The sequence below is a fragment of the Amborella trichopoda genome, chromosome 12, assembly GCF_054954075.1.
Source record: "Amborella trichopoda isolate Santa Cruz 75 chromosome 12, AtrichopodaSantaCruz75HAP2 v2.0, whole genome shotgun sequence".
Classification (NCBI taxonomy): domain Eukaryota; kingdom Viridiplantae; phylum Streptophyta; class Magnoliopsida; order Amborellales; family Amborellaceae; genus Amborella; species Amborella trichopoda.
The window spans coordinates 29,728,432-29,749,294 of record NC_142347.1 but is presented as its reverse complement, the minus strand read 5'-3'; the positions used below and the strand labels follow the sequence as shown (position 1 = coordinate 29,749,294).

Genomic DNA, 20,863 nt, shown 5'->3' with positions numbered 1-20,863 from the left:
ATCTATATTATTTTTTAAGCTTTAAAATTTATAAATGAATATAAAAATATATTTTAAAGCTATCACAAAGATTTCTAATATGTCGGTAGGTTCTAATTTGATTGATTAGAGCCTAGGCTATGTACAAACCACATTCTTTTTTAAATTGTTAATAGTTTTTTAATTAAATTGTTAATAGTTTTTTTAATGCAGAATAGAAATCTAGAACTCCAACCCCATTTTTGAAAGAGGTAAGTATTTCGCACAAAAGGCGGTTTCCTTGTGCACTGCTCAGCGGTGAGTCGTCATACATATCTTAATTGAGTTAATAAAAACGAAGGACGCGTGTCCATAACAGTTGCCAGATGTCAACTTCTCACGTTGATCTAGTCAATGGCCGGTGTTTATCTTCTACCCTGGTCTTTCCTAAAAATATCAGTGTTACCCTTTTCTTGGCGAGTACGAGGAGTATGATCGGGTTTTGAGCTTGGAATTAATAAGATAAGGTTTGTAGAGGGCGTAGGTTTCATGAAAACAAAATAAAGCTTCACTTCAAATTCACATTTTTTTTTCCATATTTATATATATAAATCTTTAAATGATCAATCCGATAGTTTTTCAACATTGAAACAACCTTTTATCTTTTTTTTATGGATTTTTGTGATACATCTTTAAAAGTGCGCTTGAGCTCGTAAGAGTTTTATTTTTAATCTTTTTTAGATATTTGTTTCCAGATTGAAACATTTTGTATCATTTTGGGATATTTGTTTCTGGGAAGAAACACGGAAGGCACACGTAACGGGGCTTGTCACCGAAATTTCGTTTCAAGAAAGGCCTCCGGAAACCGCCTCAATTTGGTAGATAATTTATTGTATTGACGTCTTGCCCAAGCCTTTTGCCGCACTAAAACAAGACAAAAGATTTTGTACTATCGAGAGTCTATTATTTATTTAATCTCTCGAAAAAAAATGTATGCTAGATGTGTTTATTAAATATCAAAATTTTAAAATATAATCTTTAGAATAATTTCTACAAATTTTTTTTTCCAAGTAAATTCTTTCGTATAATAGAAAAGAGTGCTATTTGTATAGAGCTGAGGTTCTAAACAATCAAATTAGAATTCACCTTTAAATAATATCGAGCAAAATAATTTCAATATTGAAATCTTTGTGATAACTTTAAATTATATTGTTAAATTAAATTATAAAATTTTAAACTATAAAAATAGTGTAGATTGAGTATATTATGAAAACTTCAAAAACTTAAAATTTGACGGTCCAAAAATGAGTTACAAGATATAATATTTCCAAAACTTGAAATCCATTTGTTTCTCATGTCCATGCATCTTGATTTCGAGATGATCAATTTGAAGATATTTGACCATCAAAACAATCTCTTCTAGTGAAATTTTTGAACTGAGTTTCAATTTGATTGTTTAAAGCCTCGTCTCTATGTATATAAACTTTTCTCATTAAAAAAACCTAACACTCAATAAAAACTATCACAAAGCGTTAAATCTAACGGTTACATAACTCAAAATTCATTTCTTTTAAAAATAATTTAGTAATTTTTATATGGTTTCAAAATTTTAAAACAAAAAAAATTATTAAATAGATATTTTTGAGCGTGGGAGTTGAACATTTCGTGCTCCCACGAGAGCATATTTTATAAGCTCATGAATAAATATAAAACCGACCGTCTCATCGAAAATCTATAAAATACCACTTCCGCGCCCTGTTTCCTCTTCATTCGAACCCTAGTTTTCGTGTAAAGAGTGGAAGCTGGCTCCGTCTCTAAACCCTAGATCTCCTTTAGAAGAGATATCTCCAAACCTTAGTTTTCCCATTAATGGCGACCGCGATCTTGCGCTCTCACGACTGTCTAAAGAATCGCCTTCCCGCTTCCATGGGTTTGTACGCTCAGTCGCAGCCGGATTCCGGCCAAGTCCCGGGAAATCGATCAATTGGTTTCCGGAAAAGGAGTTCTCAGTCGGGATTTCGCCAGAACCATGGGCGAACGACCAGAAGACCTGCCAAGGACCTCCCTGCTGGCCCTGTGACGATCTTGAAAAGGGGCCAAGAATACAAGCCCGGAGCCATGGTTAACACAAGTGGTGCTGTGGGTTCAGATGTAGCAGAGGTTAGGGTTTCAAAGGGGAGCCAGTATGTTTTGGAGAAGAGGGCATTGAAGGAGGGTGAAACTGTTCGGAAAGTATCCAGTGTTAATGGAGGTTTTGCACCTGTTTCAGAAGTTAACCTATCGAAGAAAGGTAGAGAAGCTGCAGAAAGAGGGTTTCCTATTTCAGAAGTTAATATTTCAAAGAAAGGTAGGGAACCTGCAGAAAGAGGGTTTTCCAAGATGGATGTGGTGAGTGATGAGAGGTTGGGGCCTGATCCAGCCCTTGTGCCAAAACAACTAGGGTTTTCAGGGTCTACTATTGTTGAGAAGTTTGCTGGGCCTGTGTGCTTTTCTTCTCCATCTCCGAGCTCTCTTCCGATGCCTGGTTTTTCAAGGAAGGAGCAGATGCCGACAGACTGTGCAACAAAAGACTTGCGTCGTCTTCTGGGCATCAATCTCTAAGTAATATTCTTCTAGGGTTTATTACTGGTTCTTACTAGGTTTCTTCAATTCTTTTTCTCTCGGTGGCTCCTCTTTTGGGTCTTTTTCTCTATTTTTTCAAAAGGAAAAGACAGAAAGGAGGGGATTGTGGTGAAACTTGGTTGGGGGACTCTTTAAGCGATGGTAAGATGCCCAATGAAATAAAGAAGAAGACAATATGGTGTTGATTAGTAAATTGGGTAAATAGTTGGGTATAGTCTCTTGTTTTTAGGGTCTTGTGTTCTGTGTACAGGGGGATAGGAATTTGGTAAATGGTATAGGTTTGGGGAGTTTACAAGTTGATGTTGATGGTGTTGATTAGTGAATTGGGTAAATAGTTGGGTATAGTCTCTTGTTTTTAGGTTCTCGTGTTCTGTGTGTAGGGGGACAGGAATTTGGTAAATGGTATAGGTTTGGGGAGTTTACAAGTTGATGTTGATGTAAGTCGGTTGATGACCTTTAATGAAAGTTTAGTGTTTGTAAATAGTATAGGTTTCTAGGGTTTACAGTTTGATGCTGATGATGTAAGCTGGTGTTGATGTAAGATGGATATGATCGTCCACTTTGGTAAATAAAGTTTATTGTTTCTTCTTGGTAATTATTTTTCTTTTTGTTATGACTGCTTTCCATTTTTTTTGAAATATTAGTGCCTCTTTCTTGATGGTGCCTCTACAGTTTTAAGTTGCTATTTGATCAATAGATTTGAGATGCAACGAGGTATAGTGATTTCTTGTAGTTGTGCAATAATGATCTAGGGATTCAATGCGTTTTTTCCATTTTTTGTAATGGTAATTTGATTTTTCTTATTCTTTTTGTGGTGTAGGTTTTTAGGGTTTATAGTTTGATGTTGATGTAAATTGTAGTTATCTTTTATGTTCTGTACAAGGGGGTGGAATTTGGGAAATGGTATAGGTCTTTAGGGTTTAATGTAGATGTGAATTGTAATTGTCTTCCATTTGAGAAACCTTAATGAAGCTTCTTTGTAATTATTTTTCTTTTTTGTTATGATTACATTGCATTTATGTTGTCTCTATAGCTTTATATTGTAATTTGATTAACGGATTTGAGTTGCAACAAGGCATAGTGAGTACTATGGTTATCTAATAATGTTTCTTTGGATTCGATGTATTTTTTCATTTGCAATGGTAATTTGTTTCTTTCTCTGCAAGTTTTAACAACCATTGCAGCAGGAGAACATGCTAAAATTGTAGACTAAGCAAGAGTCCCATGGTTGAACTCTGCCTAGTTATGTTTTTGGATCCATAATACTGAAGTAAAATCAAATACATAAAATGACATTATTTATTAATTTTTATTAACTGCCCAAAATTCAATAGGCACCCATTTCTTCTTAGAATTACAGATCATGGCCTTTGTATATGCTACATAGTTTGCAAACCCAAGGGGTTGACCTGTAGCCTGTCTGGGTCCAACCAACCAGGTCCATTGCAAGGTCCACTTGGGTAAAATCCAGATCAGATTTGGTCTCTTTCTATTTGATAGAATGTAATTACATTATGGAATTCATAAAAATTCTTGGAGTATCCACCCGGTTGTCTCACTATATCACTGGTTTGACACAGCCAGTGGCTGAACAAGTCGAGTATGAATCCGGGGTATGCATGCCTTTTGATTGCATGCTAAGGAAAATCTAGTGTGACTTATTGGAGTTGTTTATGTTGTAATTGAGTTTGTTTTGGGGCCTATGGCATGTATATCTTTTTGAGAATGAACATCTTGTAAATAGCCTACCCAGCGTGCTACATAGAAAATTCAACCTCTTTAATACCAAGTGCAATGAAATATTCTTTGCCAAACTAGTGGAGGACCATAATCAAACAATTCATAAATTATTGAGTTTGAGGGAAATAAATTCTTTGTATCCCTCCCCTAGCAAAGAAAGTCCCCTTATGTAATGCAAGCTCAAGAGGGAAATTCCTGTCTTGCCATGATCAAGTATATTCCTACAAGTGCTGGGCTCCATATCTTGCAATAGGCTTTAAAGACTTTGGAACATCAGTCATATAGACATGTTGCTCATTGGCATGCGTTGAGCTACCCTGTTCGTGACAAGATCCTACTAAACTATTGACCCACTTCTTGTGTCCATGAGAAATAACTTCTTAAGTAGTGACTTTCCCTTAGCACCTGAATCTGTCATTGCACGGCCAACGTCCAATAGAATGCATAATTCTTTGCCTGAGGGTATGGAAGGTCCAGTTGCCCGATAGCATTTACGAGTAAAATGCAGCCACCTTTATTTTTTTTATACGCTTTTGGGTTTCACCATAGATATGGGCCGAGGACAATAAACTATTTTATTGATTGTCTGTTGTAATAAACAGACACCATAGCAAGAGACTCTCATGTCCTCTCCTTCTTGGGGAAGCATAGAGAGGCCCATGGTTAGTTAACTCTGACATGCAAGATGCATCAAACGGAAAGAGTTAGGACATATGGAAGCTTGTTGACCAAATGAAGTCCTGTGGCGATGAAGTTGTAGGTCTTTTATTGCCACTCAAATGCAAGAGTCAACTACTAGAAGTATCAAGACCTATAGTTAAAGGAATATGAGGAGACGTGGAGAGGGTGATTTGCACATATTACAAATTCATCTGGACCCCAAGTCTCTTGACCAGTGCATAATTACAAGGCTTAACCAGCATCTGAGAACTCGGAGCCATAGGTTTAGTATATGGCTGTAGTCTCTCGACCACTGGTCTATGCCATGATAAGGCATAATCATCACTCAAAGCTTGGAGTTGTCTGTTCATCTCAATCTATGTTCTAAGTCTCTCGATTGTGAGTCTATGCCATGATAAGGCTTCATCGCCAGTCAAAGCTTAGAGCTATTTATGCCATTTATAAGGCTTAACCATCATTTTGAGCTTTTAGTTATATGTTCATCTCGATCTGTGAGCTGAGTCTCTGGACCATGGTTCCATGCTATGACAAAGCTTAACCGCTAGTCAAGGCTTAGGGATGCAGGCCCATGGCAGCCTAAGTCTAACTCTTGCCCAACCTAATATGTTCTTATGGGGCTTAGCCCCCTGTCAGGGTTGTATCTACCTCTTTCGTCCATATGATATAGGTTCCTAGGCAGCTGGTCAACGCTAGGATAAGACTTCACTACTGCTCTAGAGCTTAATTTTATGACACCAGTAAGCTATACGGTATCCTTGCAAAACTTTGTGCATAGTGAACAATAGTCCTATATTTCGTATCACATTTGTCCATAAGGTTCTAGTGAAAACCAGGGAAATCATAGGATATCTAGAAGGCTTTGAGCTTCATCCTGAGATAGATAGGTATTCTCTAGAATATTGTAGAAGAAAGATATTTCTAGAATGCCTACAGTCTTCCTGATTGTTGGATCATACAATTGTACAAATCTAGACAATTCATTGTAAAACTAGTTGCCTATATAAGGAGGAAGACCCCTCATTTGGCAGGTACCTCTAAGAGTTGTGAGCATTTGAGCATAAGTGAATACAAGTTCGTTCTGTTTTACTGTGCCTCTCTCTCTGTCTCTCTTATGTGTTGGTTGCCTCTTGTGCTCATGGGCACTCTCTTATGTGGGAAGGCTGACTCGTTCTCAAGAAATGAGTGTACGAGGGCCGCACGGTGGAAACACAGGGTTTCACTAAGGTCATGACAAGTGGTATCACAGTAAGGCTCATAGGGGCTATCACACTCGTGAGGTGAGACAGAGTGGCGCCATGGCATCTGAGGTGACAAACAATGATCAAGCTCATAGCAAAAACAAGAAGGGAAAAAAGAGAACTCCCAAGGCCCCTTGGCTGCGAATGGCTTGCACGGGTGGAGCTCAACATGGCTGATGGGCAAGACCGACTTTTCAAACTAGGTGATAACATAGAGGGCCTCAAGGGTGGGCTTAAATAACTCAAGAATGGGAAGTTCAGTGCCTTAAACGATTGTCAACTTATGAACGGAGGAAAAAAAAAAAAAGATAAGTCGATCACAATCTTGTCGAAACTGCAGGATCAAGTTGAAGAGCTGAGAAGCAACTTGGCCCTATGCTTGAAAACTATGGGCAGTGGGAGCCTTGAGGCCAAGGAGACACATAAGGTTTGTAGACCTAACCCTAAAATGTTTAATGGGTCTAGGAATGCCCAAGAGTTGGGCAATTTCTTGCGGAAAATGGAGAAGTACTTTGAGGGCATATCCTTAACTGATGAGAAGGCAAAGGTATATACAAGTATATGTACCTCACAGATACAGCAACACTTTGGCAGTGTAGGCAACATGCCGATGCCGAATAGGGAAGTTGCGTAATCGACACTTAGGGAAGATTTTAAGAGGGAAATTAATAGGCAATTATATCTTGAGAATGTCAAGTACTTGACCAGTAAAGGCATGAAAAAATTGAGGTACACTGGTTCAATTCATGACAGTGTTTCAAAAAGCGGATCGCCCAGTGCTTGGGTGGCCGCCTAAGCCGTTTTAAGGGCCTAGGCGCATCGTCCAGGCCTAGGTGCCCAAAAAAGCGGATATCCCTGGGTGCGCGCCTAGGCACCTCGAACTCGCCTAGACAGTTGCCTAAACCCCCCTAGGAGATTGCTCAGGGCTTGCGCCTTGCACAGGGGCGAAAATGCCCCTCGTTGAGGGTATTTTGGGGTCATGTTTTAATATTAAAGGTGTAAAATTGTGGGTTTTAGGTTCATTATAGCCTATTTTAGATAGAGAAAAACCCCAAAAAACAAAAATTCTATTAGTCCGCCCAGGTATTGGGCATCGACCTAGGCGTTGGGCGGCCTGGACCCCCCAACCGCCTAGGTGCGGCCTAGCCTTTTTGAAACACTGATGTAGACCGATTTATGGTTATGCTTATGGAGCGTGTGTTAATGTGTAGTATACTTGGAATTCTGATGTGCCCAAAATACCTTATTTTATATTTTATACATTATATATACTGTTAGAGACTGTAGAATCTTTTTTGGATTCAACTGGACCGCCTAGGTTTTGGGCGCCCGCTTAGGCGCTGGGCAGCGTAGACCCCCAGGTCGCCTAGGACCCACCTAGTGCTTTTTGAAATACTGATTCATGAGTATATCAAGGAGTTTTTCACCCTTATTTTGAAGATCCAAGCACCAATCAAGGGTCTCATGTTTGTAGAGGTACAAATGAATGGGAAACTAACAAAGGCAATGGTTGACATAAGAGCACTTACAACTTCATCTCTCTTGAAGAGGCTAACTGGTTAGGATGCGAGCTACCAAATAGATGGGATTGCTCAAGCCTGTCAATTAAAATGCTTAACGTATCCATGGTGTGGCATATGGAGTAGAGATTTGTCGAGAGGTAGATCTATCAATGGTGCCCAGGTTGTCCTCGGACTGGACTTTCTTTACTGGGTAAAAGGTGCCTCTACCCTTTGTAAACTCCACCATGTGGGGTGCCTATGTTGCAGTTTGCCAGGACCACTTTTAAGACTATGTCAACCTTACAACTCACCAAGGGGCTAAAGAAAGGAAAGCTGAATTATCTTACTGTACTAGTAGAAACACATAAGGAAGGGGACTCTAAATAAACTGTGGCTAGAGAAGTTGAACAAGTCTTGGATGAACCCAAAGATGTAACACTGCCGAAGCTACCAAAAAGTTTGCCTCCCAAAAGGAAGGTAGACAGTAAGATTGAATTGGAGCGTGGAGCAAAGGCACCAGTAATGGGCCCTTACAGGATAGCTCCTCCAAAATTGGAAGAATCAAGAAAGCAACTAAAAGAGTTGCTGGATGCTGGGTACATTCAACCATCTAAGACCCTATATGGTGCTCCACTGCTATTCCAATAGAAACATGCTATTGCAATAGAAGCATGATCGATATCTATGGTTGTGCATCACAATAGGGCCCTCAATAAAGTGACCATCAAGAACAAGTACCCAATTTTGCAAGTTGTCGACTTATTCAATCAGCTGGGAAGTGCCTGGTACTACTCTAAGCCTTACCTTAGATTGAGCTACTGCCAAGTACGGATTGCTAAGGGACATGAGCCAAGTGCGGATCGTTAAGGGACATGAGCCAAAGACCACTTGTGTGACAAGGTATGGATCTTATGAAATTTTAGTCATGCCATTTGGATGCCATTTGGACTCACAAATGTCATAGCAAATTTTTGCACCTTGATGTTGAAACTCTTCCATCCTTACCTTGATCTATTTGTGGTAGTTTATCTAGACAACATAGTGGTACATAGGTGCTTATTGGAAGAGCACGTTGAACATAGGGACTATACTTCTGGTACTTGAGAAAATTAGCTCTATTGTGAATAGTTTTGTAGTTCCATTTTTAAAATCACCTATGTAGTAACTTTTGACCAAAAAAAGTGATTTATTTATGATCCTCAAAAAGTTTAACCAAGAGATCTCAAAAGTTATGATTATTCCAAGACATTATTGTTTTATGTAGTACTGTCTATGGATATTTTTTGGTGCATGTTATGCTTGTAGTTTTGGACCGTCCATCACACATGAAATTTGGAAAATTTTACCGAGTATTAAAAATTGGGAAAATTACAAAATATACTTTAAAATGAACTATCTATGCAACTTATTTCCACCCCAATTTTTTCTAACACTTTTTCCCCAAACAACCGTTCTTCGCAAAAACCCCCCTAAGATAAGTTCTTAATTTTTAGATGAAAATGCCCTTTCCATACAAATCAAATCAATTTGCGATCCCAAATAGAGTAGTGCCGGAGCACGTATACTATTGTCGGAGTGGAATGTCGAGAAGCATTGTCGGAGTGTGGTGCTACATTGTCGGAGCGAACTGCTGGAGTGTGTATTTTTTGTGCTGGAGAGCATTCTCAGATTGTCGGAGCATGTAGTATCATTGCCGGAGCGCAGTTCTCAGTATGCCGGAGTGATACGGGTCAGACAAAGCATTGCCGGAGCGCACATTGTGATTGCCGGAGTGCACATTAGGACTGTCGGAGTGCAGTTCTCCATTGCGGGAGCCGAAGGCCCTTCGAAAAGAAACAGGAGAGAGAAGGCATTGTGAAAAGAAACGAGGGTATTTAAGTCTTATTTTATGTTACTTTTGGGTTGGGGGGTTTTTGCGAGGAAAGATTCTTTGAAGAAAAAAAGTGTGAAAAAAATTAGGGTAGAGGTAAGTTGCATAGACGGTCCATTTTAGGGTGTATTTTGTAATTTTCCCTTAAAAATTCTAGTCTAGTTTATGAAATAATACTTCCAGCCCTTTTTAGTATTCTCTTAAGCAGAAGATGGTTATTCTCTTAAACAGATCCGATAGAGAAATTTATCGATGAATTTAGATAAAGTTCCAATAACTTCTTTGCTATCATTGCCAATGTTAGTCTACTGATAGTTCTACCAAAAGCTGTCAGCATTCTAGATTACCCCATGCTTTTGTATTCTATTCTTGATTCATTACTTGTAAGATATACAATAACACTGATTGTCTATATGTTATTATTCTAGAAACATGTGAATTAGATTTTGATTTCATGCATGTCTCTGTTTCTTCCCATGAATTTTGTCCGAGGAGTGACCTAATGAGACCATTTCACCATAATATGATGCGACGATGTTTTGGCTTAATTGAAGCCATTGGATCTGTTGAAATTCAATGGCTGAGGTTAAACTCAAATTTGGCATTTACTTTTCAAAATTCAAAGGATCATTTCAAATTTTGAATTCAAAATCCAGACCTAAAAAGTGTCCTTCTTTTCCCGCCGACCCTCACTCACCTGTAACTACCTAGAGCTTTAACTCTCCTTATTATGGACGTATGTTTTGCACTTGCAAACACAATATGCAAATCCATTGATTGCATAAAATGGACCAACTTTCTTGATTTTGTTTCATTCTCCCATGCTTTATTTTGTTGTTTTTTCTTCGAGAAAATACCTTAACGAAGGTTTTTCACCAAACGTATTTGGTGTTTTTTGACATTAAGGTGACCAGTTTTGTCTTTGTTTCTGCTTAATTTGTTTCTTTGTACGGGGTTTTTTTATTGGGTTGGTTGTATCTGATGGGAAATTCCAAGGGGAATGAATGGGTTAGGCTCTGATTTCAAGCGTGCTTCAATTGTTTCTTTTAATGGCCATTGTGCTCATGATTTATGTTTTAGTTGGTTGACATGGCATTTGTTGTATGGATGATGACTATTAGGCTAGATACAAAAGCAATGGTCTTCAAAAGCTATGATTCAGGGCTTGCTAAAATGAGATATCTAGCTGAAAAATCAGAACAATTTTGGTCAGTTTGTTTTTGGGTTTTCGGGTTCAGATCAAAACAGGCAAAATTTCGCTCTAGCCTATAGAATTGGTTCAATTTATAAAGAGAATTGTGCTTCGTCTCTCCATTAGAGCTTTCACTACTCTCTCTAGGTATAATGCTACTTCTCCTAAACACTTGCATAAAGCAGCTCGTAGAAGCTGAGAAACCATTTTTCTTTCACACGAAACAAATGCGACACTGGTGTCATGGCTCCTTTTGTTGGTCAATCACTAGTAAAGGAAGCCCCCCAAACGACTGAAATCATGGCTTCATTAAAGATCACCGAGTGGCCATTCTTTAGATCAGTGGTTGCTCTTTCTGTCGAGGGTGCCATGAGCCAAGAAACCAGAAAACCCATTTCATAAATTGGTTTTAGCTTCCATAAATTGGTCATGGGGAGAATAAAATTAGGGAACAGGCAGGGACTAAAATTAGAGAACAGACGTTCTGGGAAAGAAGTAGAGAGAAAAGGGGCAGAAGAAGAGAGGGGTTTCTACGGAACCATCAATACCTGGAAGGAGAGAGAATTAGAGAAGAATGAACACATGTGGGAAGAAGAGTTTGATGAGCAACAGTACCCCTGGAGTTTGAAGAATTGACGAGGTTTACAGGCTTGGATTTTAATATATATATATATATATATATATATATATATATATATATATATATATATATATATATAATTTTTTTTTTTTTAAGTAGATTAGGAGTTAGTTTTTTGAAGATATTAATGAAATGGTATTAAAGGTTGGAATGGAAACCACAACATGATGACTAAAGTGTGAGGTACTACCACCACAACTCTAGCCTTTTTCTCAAAAGATAAATAAGTGGGGATTTGGGCTCCTACTATTTGGTGAGAATAAACTAAGAGACTTGATAGTAGAGTTCATTGGTACTATTTGATTGGATTTTTAATATTTAAGAAAAGTTAAAGTTGAGCCATGATTGGAATCAATTATCCTTGGCCTCGAGAGATGGCCTCCATAGGATGGAGAGAGAGAAAAAAACATCCTTGGCCTCCATAGCATGGATAGAGAGAAAAGAACATCCTTGGCCTTCAAAGGATGGGGAGAGAGAGAAAAGGAGAGGAAGAAATTGTAAAAAAAAAGAAGTAAAATGGAGTAAAAATTTTCTGGCCAAACTTATCAGAGGCATGATCAACTATAAACCTACAGTCATTTGATTCAATCGATAATGTTTGAAATAAGTTATCAATCGATAATGCTTGAAATAAGTTAAAGGCATAGACATGAAAGCAACATCTTTAATTTTTGGCCCATGTTGTTCCCTCTTTGTGAGATAATAAGAGAGAAGGCGACTTCAAGTTCAAATTAGATGAGCTTCTCAACATCTAAACGGCTATTTTTTGATTGCTATCTGGTTTCTTTGAAAGGAGTGAAACAAGAGAATCTTTCGATCTAATGCAATGGTTTCTTTGAGAGTAGCAAAACAAGAGAATCTTTCGATCTAATGCAATGAGAAGAGAGCAGATTGTGAATCGAGTTACTACTCATCATAAGGCTCTCGCAGAAGTGGAAAAACGAGCCTTTCACCTATCAGAAAAGGCAATTAAGTGATTCCTCTCTTCTAGTAGATTCTATTAAGAATCATTGTCGTCCTTTATGGAGATTACAAACAATAGTTGATAATTGTCGTGCGAGTCTTTCACCCCAGTGGTCTATTGCCAATATTTTTCACAAGGCAAATATTGTAAGAGAGGATCGACATAGTCGTCAGCCAGACTTTTTTTCCATTATTTTAGTACATGATTTGGCGTAACTGCTCTATTATAGGGTTTACTTTTTGTTTGATATAGTCGTCCGCTAGACTTTCTTTCCATTCTTTTATTACATGGTTTTCTTTCCATTCTTTTACTACATGATTTAGTGCAACTGTCCTATTATAGGATTTTTTTTACTACATGATTTGGTACAACTGTCATATTATAGAGGTGTAAGATAATGTGTTCCTTTTGTTTTCTATTAATGAAATCCAAGTAGGGGGCCTTTTCCCCCACAGACTTACCCAAAAAAAATTGACTTACCAAAAAAAAAGAGAAGGCAAGGTTTATAACCATTTATTACCTCGGGATATTGGTCTTGTCTGTATGATCCATATTTCCCTACAAATTCATGGTGGGAATATATGGATCCGAAACTAAGAATTTGGACCCTATTCGGTTCCGGACTCAAAAGTCAGTTATGAATTAAAATCCGGATTGGATTCGGGTGCAGGTCAGTAGAGTGCTCTTGTCTTATAGTAAAAATTTCAAGTTTACCTTTTATGGAGATGACAAAAGTACCCCTTGTTCTATAGTAATATTTACAAAATTACCCTTAATGATGAAGATATCACAAAAAGTAACCTTTTTTAAAAAATAGACAATAAAATTAATAAATCCACCCTTCACAACTCTCACTATCTTGAACTTTTGTAATTTGAAGTATATATATATATATATATAGCAATCATCTAATGCAGCGGTTCTATCATAGTGTAATGCAACGACACTTCTAGAAAATCATGTTTGTGGTATTTGTATGATTTCAAATTTTGTACATACACTCTCTTCATCTCAATAATCAATCCCCCAAAAAAAAAAGTTTAATTTGAACCCTAGATATGGTCAAAATGAGTCCCCTCCAAAAACGAATCTAGATTGTTCATTTTGTAAATTTCAAGATCTTAGCTTTTATAAACTCAAAATCATTTTTTCATTTTTAACATTGTTCATCTAATGATAATAAAGCCTTCCAAAAAAAATGGAAATGAAAAAATCAATCTAAGGCCTAGATTTAAGCATCTCACCAAAATGAACGGCATAAGTTAATTGGGCTAAAAAAATACTTTCTAGGTTGTATTTTCAAATTTTTCTATTTTTTGATTGTTCATTAGAATGAAAAGAGCGTATATTTCAAAATTTGGATCTAACAAATGACCATAAGATGATTTTTTTTAAGGTTGTTGCAACATATTACTATACAACCGTTGCATGAAATCATTGCCCATATATATATATATATATATATATATATATATACATCCCTGATCGTCAGATCGGCCCATATTCAATCTAGGCCATTGGGCTCATATGTTCATATGAGTTAGTGGGCTAATCCCATCTTTTCCCATATATATATATATATATATATATATATATATATATATGGTGTGGTTTTTATAAGATTGCAACCTTAAACAATCCAATTAAGGCGCACCTCCAAATTTTATTATAACATGTAATTTTGGTGTAAAATATTTTTAGATTATCTCAGAATCCATTTTCATATCTAATTATAAAATTTTAAACTTCAAAAATGGTTAAAATCAAGTTGATCTATAAATATATGAAAAACTTGAAAATAGACGGTCTAGATAATATGTTGCAAGAAGTGCTGTTTATGGGACACAAATTCTTTTTTTTTTTTTCTTCATATTCATACATCTTGATGTTAAGATGATCAATTAAATGGGTTTTCCACATTAAAACAATATTTTTCGAGGGTTTTTTGAGGTGCATCTTTAGTTCTACATTTTAAGGTTTCAACCTTATATAAACTTTTTCCATATATATATATATATATATATATATATATATATATATATATATATATATATATATTATTAAAGGGTGTGGTTTCGATAAGGTTGCAATCCAATTAAGGTGCACCTCGAAATTTTATTATAATATGTAATTTTGATGTAAAAAATACTTAGGATTATTGGAAAATCTATTTTTATATCAATTATAAAATTTTACTAAAAAAATGTTTAAAATCAAGTAGATTTATAAACATATGAAAATCTTGAAAATGGACGGTTTAGATAATGTGTTGCAAGGTGCACTATTTATGGGACTCAATATCTTTCTTTTTTATCATATTCATATTCATATATCGAGATGATCAATTAGAGGATTTTTCAACATTAAAACAACCTTTTGTTTTAAAAAAATTAGGTGAGTTCTTAAAAAAACCAGATGAGTTCTTTCTTGCTCTCTCTATGTGCCATACACCAGTTCTTCTATGTTGCCCAACCCACAATCTCTCAATAAACTCTAACCCCAAATTAAGAATAACACCCCATTTTTTCCTAAAGCCAAACCAATATTTCTTATTCAAATCCCAAATCGAAATGTTCCAATAAAACCCTACATTTTTTTTCTAATAAAACACCAAACACAGGAGAGGAAATCACAGACAGAGAAAATAGAAGAGAAAACTACATATGGGAGATGAACTTTTGGATTTGGCTTAAAAAAATTAGGTGATTTCAATTTATCACAGTTTAAATCAAACCTTATCACAAATACACACTAGATAATTTTCTTTGATGTCCAAAACAATCCCAAAGTGGAATTTGTGATTGAAGCCCTCTATTTTACAGTGCTAGATACAAAATCCGCATTTTAAGTTCAACAATACTGCTCAAATCATGGAAGTTACCTTGAGCTCTTAAAACTCTTTGACTTTTTCCCTTGTGAAATTTATAGGCTTATTTATTGTCTCAATCTATTGATTTCACATCGGTTTAACAGAGGATGGAATTGGTTCCATTATTCCCTGCTTATTTACATCTTGCTTCCTCATGGATTTTTGTCGCACATTTTGTTCATTGATTTACAGTGTGCTGTTTGTTTTGTTTACACGTTCCCTTATCTAATTGGAGGTGTAGTAGTGGCACGAGGGAAAACTGTTAGCACTGTCGAGAACCAACCTGTCGAGGATCCCCTAATTTTCCTATTTACTTGGACGATCGAGAATTTCTCAAAGCTTCACATAAAAAAAGTAGACTATGATGTTTTCACTGCAGGGGGTTACAACTGGTACTAAGAGATCTTAATTCTAGCATATTTTTTATGTTGAAAATATCTAATTCTGTGCATATACATGCATATTCCCTAGTTTTGGTTTTCACAAGTTTCATAAGATATTCTAAGTTGTGATCATTGAGTTTCAATAGTACAGAAAACTGGGATTATTATTTTGCTGTATTCTGACTCGTGGCTCAATGTTGTGATACTATTGCTATTAATTTAATTTATGGGATCTTGGTTTTGGTAGGTGGGTGCTGATATTTCTTAAAGAGAATAATGTGGACCACTTGTCGATGTATTTGGATGTGGCAGATTTAGCCACGCTACCTTATGGGTGGAGTTGTTATGCACAGTTCTGCTTTGCGGTCATCAACCATCTTAATAACAAGTACCCGATAAGAAAAGATAATAGTGTTCCTTAATGACTCTTACTCCCCATTACCTAATGTGAGAGATATGGAATGAACCTATCTACTGAATAAAGTGTGTGCAGATTATCGCGCAGTTATCTTTACTGGGTGTAGTTGTATGTTTAGATGTAAAAGCATAGGAAATGGAATTCATGGTCGTGTTCCATTGATAATGACTAATATATGAGCTCAATTCAAGTACATGTTATACTTGGATGTATTCAAGTAGTTAGTTTAGGAAAGCATACATTTACCACTATGCACCCACATGTGGCTTAAGTGAATGTTTGCTTTTAGGACTTATATACAGTCAGGAAGGCAGAGATTGGTTAGATGAATCACTTTTACGATAATGTTAAATGATATTTTTTTATTGAATAGGTTGTTGGATTATGTGAGGTAGCCTAATGCTAAGTCACATGCTTTCTTCTTTCTTTCTTTTTTTTTCTAACACTTCTTAATGTTTCTTTTTCTGATTTACAAGAATGGAGGATAACAGCCAAACCACCTCTGAGAGTCATACTTTCCAATGATACACTTGCATGATCACAAGAATTCTTAATTATCACTTTTAATGGTATTATTGTTCATTAAGGGTTGTCAATTAAGCCCATATTAATTATTACACATATTACTCTGACATTTGCTACTAATAGAAATATACTACATAAAACTAGTGGTATATGGGCAAGTTCTTGCTTGGAGTCATCATCTCTTGTTGAATTCTTGGTTATTTGTGTTGCATTAAACTCAGAATTCTATATCCGGAAGTACCACAAACATCATAACATTTGCATGATTGAGCTAATATGCAGCTGATTGAATTTATAGTTTTCGAAACATCTGAATTATTCTTTTATGCAGATACACAACACTAATTTAATGCTCGAGAAAGTGATTGGAGCTTCACATCATTTATGCCTCGCAATATACTATATGACCCGAACAAAGGGTATCTTGTTAATAATACAATAGTAGTGGAAGCAGAAGTTGCGGTGGCTAGAGTTGCTGACTACTGGTCGTGCAACTCTAAGAAAGAAACTGTTTATGTTGGGCTTAAAAACCAAGGAACAACTTGTTACATGATTCTCTTCTCTTCTTCAAACTCTCTATCACATTCTTGATGCTCACCTCCATTCCTTTATTTTTTCTTCTCTTTGAAGACATGTACTTCTCACTGCATGTAAGAATATTGATGTGTATCGTGACAATTATATGATGATTTGTTTTGTCTATTGATATTTATGAGGTTGTCAAGCAATATTGAGGTGGAAAAGGGTTCTGGTAGGAACTCCTTTGAATGTAATATTTTGTCTATTGATATTTTTCTATATCATTTTATACAATGTTACCTAATGATTATGCTACATATATGAATAGGATGCTTGGAAGGGCTTACTTTTCATTGATTTCACTCCTGTATTGCAACTTCAGCTCAAGACACACCCCATGAATATGTTCAATGAAAGGACTCTCAAAGGAACATTCTTTGGAAACTATAAGCCACATTCTGATCTTCCATCTGTTGTCGACAAATACATGAAGAAGGTACACGCCACATGGAGAAGTTTATCACACATTCAGTCCCATTCTGAGAGATCAATAAGACTTTTGAATACATGCTCAAAGGGATGGCCCTCGCTGCATAATTCCAATGGAAGAGTGAAACTTGAAGAGGCAAATAAAAATAGATTACTTGTTGGTGGTTGAGTTAGCTCAATTGAGTTACCTTTTTTGAACATTCATTTGTATTTGGTTTCCTCATATTTCATAAGATGTTTAACCTCCTTGTATCTTTCCAGCAGTTTGTAAATGATTGTAATTGGTCGTTGTTTAATTAATGGTAATCTTTTGTGAATGAAATTCGCCAATTCTGATATATTCAGTTTGTCTTTTTTTTTTTTTTTTGAGACACACATTAACAGAGAGAGAGAGAGAGAGGATATGATTATCAGCTACAATGAAACAACATAAGCTCATTTATTTGGTTGAAATGAGAGAGAGAGAGAGAGAGAGAGAGAGAGATCATTCAAATCCGACACTTATGAAAATTAGAAACATACTAGTACTCATCTTAAGTCACTAGTGCAATAAAATTTTTATGAATGTATCAAACACTCAACATACCAAATAAAGTGGGAATTATCTGGATATAAATGCGTTTCACTATCCATGTAAATCTACATTGCATCCATAAATGTCATACATGAAAAAATAAGGCCTTTATAAAAAAGTACTTTACGTGCCTCATAAATAGGTCATATCCAAGTAACCCACATTTTATTATAAATGGATTCCACTATCCATAAATCGGTCCTTAACATGATCCAAAAAATAGGTCCTTTACATGCCTCCATAATTAGGTTCTTTACATGTCCCATAAATAGGTCCTTTATATGCCCTTATAAATAGGTCCTTTATATGCCCCATAAATAGATCCTTTACATGGCCCAAAATTATATGACTATTCAATATTCACATAACCACGAAAGTCAATTACAAAAAGGGGTATTTACATATCTCCAAAATTTCAAAAATTAGTCAATGCGAATGTAGTCCTGCAATTTGTAGTCCTCCATGCGAATGTAGTCCTGCAATTTGTCATATCCTCTATGTAATAGCAGCCCTTTTGTTTGTCATGGCCTCAACTCGATTCGAGGTCCTCAGTGGCTCTGTAAGAGAAAAATGTATTGTTAGTCCAATACATAAAGCAGAAGATAAGTGAAAGCTAAAACTAAATAAAAACAATTATACTTATTATGTCCAAAATATAAAGCAGACAAGCACTTACATCCTACACACTCTCATTGGACAATTACGCCTGTCATGCCCACTCTTATTGTAAACTTTACACTTCCTTCCAATAGGTGGCCTTTCTTCCGACTGTGTTTTTGTGTAAAAGTCTTTTTCCCTTTCTCCCATGAAGGTTTTCTCCATTTAGTCTTTGGTCATTCAACTGCTCGTACACATGGTGGATCAAGTACAAAGGGGGAGGCATCAACTGATCTAATGCAGCCACATACTTCATCTTCAGCGACACTATAATGAGTGGAGGGTGATGGTGCAAGAATATGCGACAAATTCTCGCTTGTTGTATTGACATCCCCAGCTAACTTGCATAAACCCAACTTCACTTTTTCAAATAGATTATCACTTTCTAATGCTGGTTCTACAATTGTTCTCACAATGTCATAAAGCTCATAATATCGAATAAACCTCAGAAATTTAGATGAAGTCGAACTACTACTAGCACGTTTGTCTTTGACCTCCTTTTTCGCCTCCATTGTCCACCGGCTCAAAATGTAGTTAGATGTGACCTTCAATAAATTTCTCATGTTGAACACTTTAAACATATGTGAACAAGGAATTCCAACACGTTCAAAGAACTGATATGTGCATATACACTTCATCCTTAATTCAATGAATATAACCGCTTGAGGGATAGGCACACCACGAATGTCATCCACCTTATATTTGGCAACTACATCCTCATCAAACAGAGAATCATGGAAAGTTCATCTACCATAGCCTGAGCACCACACTCATGCCCATTTTTTGAAATAGTAATGTCGACAGGAGAGGAAGGACACGCTGATGTTGAGACGTCCATGACACACGTATAGTATACCTGTTCGGTTTATATGGTAAACAATGAGAAGCAAGTAGGAAAATATATAAATATGACAGAAGAATCATACTTCAAAAAACAAAAATGATATCAGGAATAACCACAAAAAATTGCCTTCTAATGTATATTGAAATCATAATTACTACTTCAAAGCCAAAAAGGGCAACATTGCTGAAAACGAACAATTTCATACCCCTAAAATAAAAAACGGTAAAAATCTAAAAGAAAAATAAAAACCAAATTTCATTGGAAAATGAACATAATAGTATTAATGATAGTAATAACAACATCAACCTAGAAAATTTAGCTTAATTAACAACAACTCCATGATGGATGTATAATATACCCCCAAAAAACATTCCTTCATGGATTCTATAAATTAGAAAAATATGCTAGAATTAAGATCTCTTGGTACCAGTTGTAACCCCCTACGGTGAAAACGTCAAAGTATTCCTTTTTGATGTGAAGCCTTGAGAAATTCTCGATCGTCCAAGTAAATAGGGAAATTGGGGGATCCTTGAGAGGTTGGTTCTCGGCGGTGCTAACAATTTTCCCTTGTGCCACTACTACACCTCTAAATAGATAGGGAAGGTGTAAACAAAACAAACAACATAGGGTAAATCAAGGAATAAAATGTGAAACAAAAAGCCATGAGCAAGCCAGATGTGAATAAGCAGGGAATAATGGAACCAATTCCATCCTCCATTAAACTGATGTGAAATTAACAGATTGAGACCATAAATAAGCTTATAAATTTCACAAGGGAAAAATTCAGAGAGTTCGAAGAGCTCAGGTACCTTCGATGGTTTGAGCAGTATCGCTGAACTCAGAATGAGGATTTTGTATCTAGCACTGTAAAATAGAGGGCTTCATTCTTAAATTCCACTTTGGGATTGTTTTGGACATCAAAGATTTCTTTGTCTGTGATTTCCTCTCATGTTTTTAGTGTTTTATTAGGTAAACAAACGTAGGGTTTTATTGGAACATTTCGATTTGGGATTTGAATAAAAAATGTTAGTTTGGTTTTGGGAAAAAGTGGGGTTTTATTCTTGATTTAGGGTTAGAGTTTATTGAGAGATTGTGGGTTGAGCAACAGAGAAGAACTGCATGTGTGGTATAGAGAGAGAAAGATGGAAGAACTGCATGTGTGGTATAGAGAGAGAAAG

General features: G+C 36.2%; 1 protein-coding gene across 1 annotated transcript; it reads left to right on the top strand.

Annotated features, from left to right (window-relative positions):
- Positions 1-619: 619 nt before the first annotated feature.
- On the top strand, positions 620-3,175 carry LOC18438534 (uncharacterized). Its single transcript, XM_006848717.4, has one exon. The coding sequence runs from the start codon at positions 1,828-1,830 to the stop codon at positions 2,557-2,559; it is 732 nt and encodes a 243-aa protein (XP_006848780.1). The 5' UTR covers positions 620-1,827; the 3' UTR covers positions 2,560-3,175.
- Positions 3,176-20,863: the final 17,688 nt, after the last annotated feature.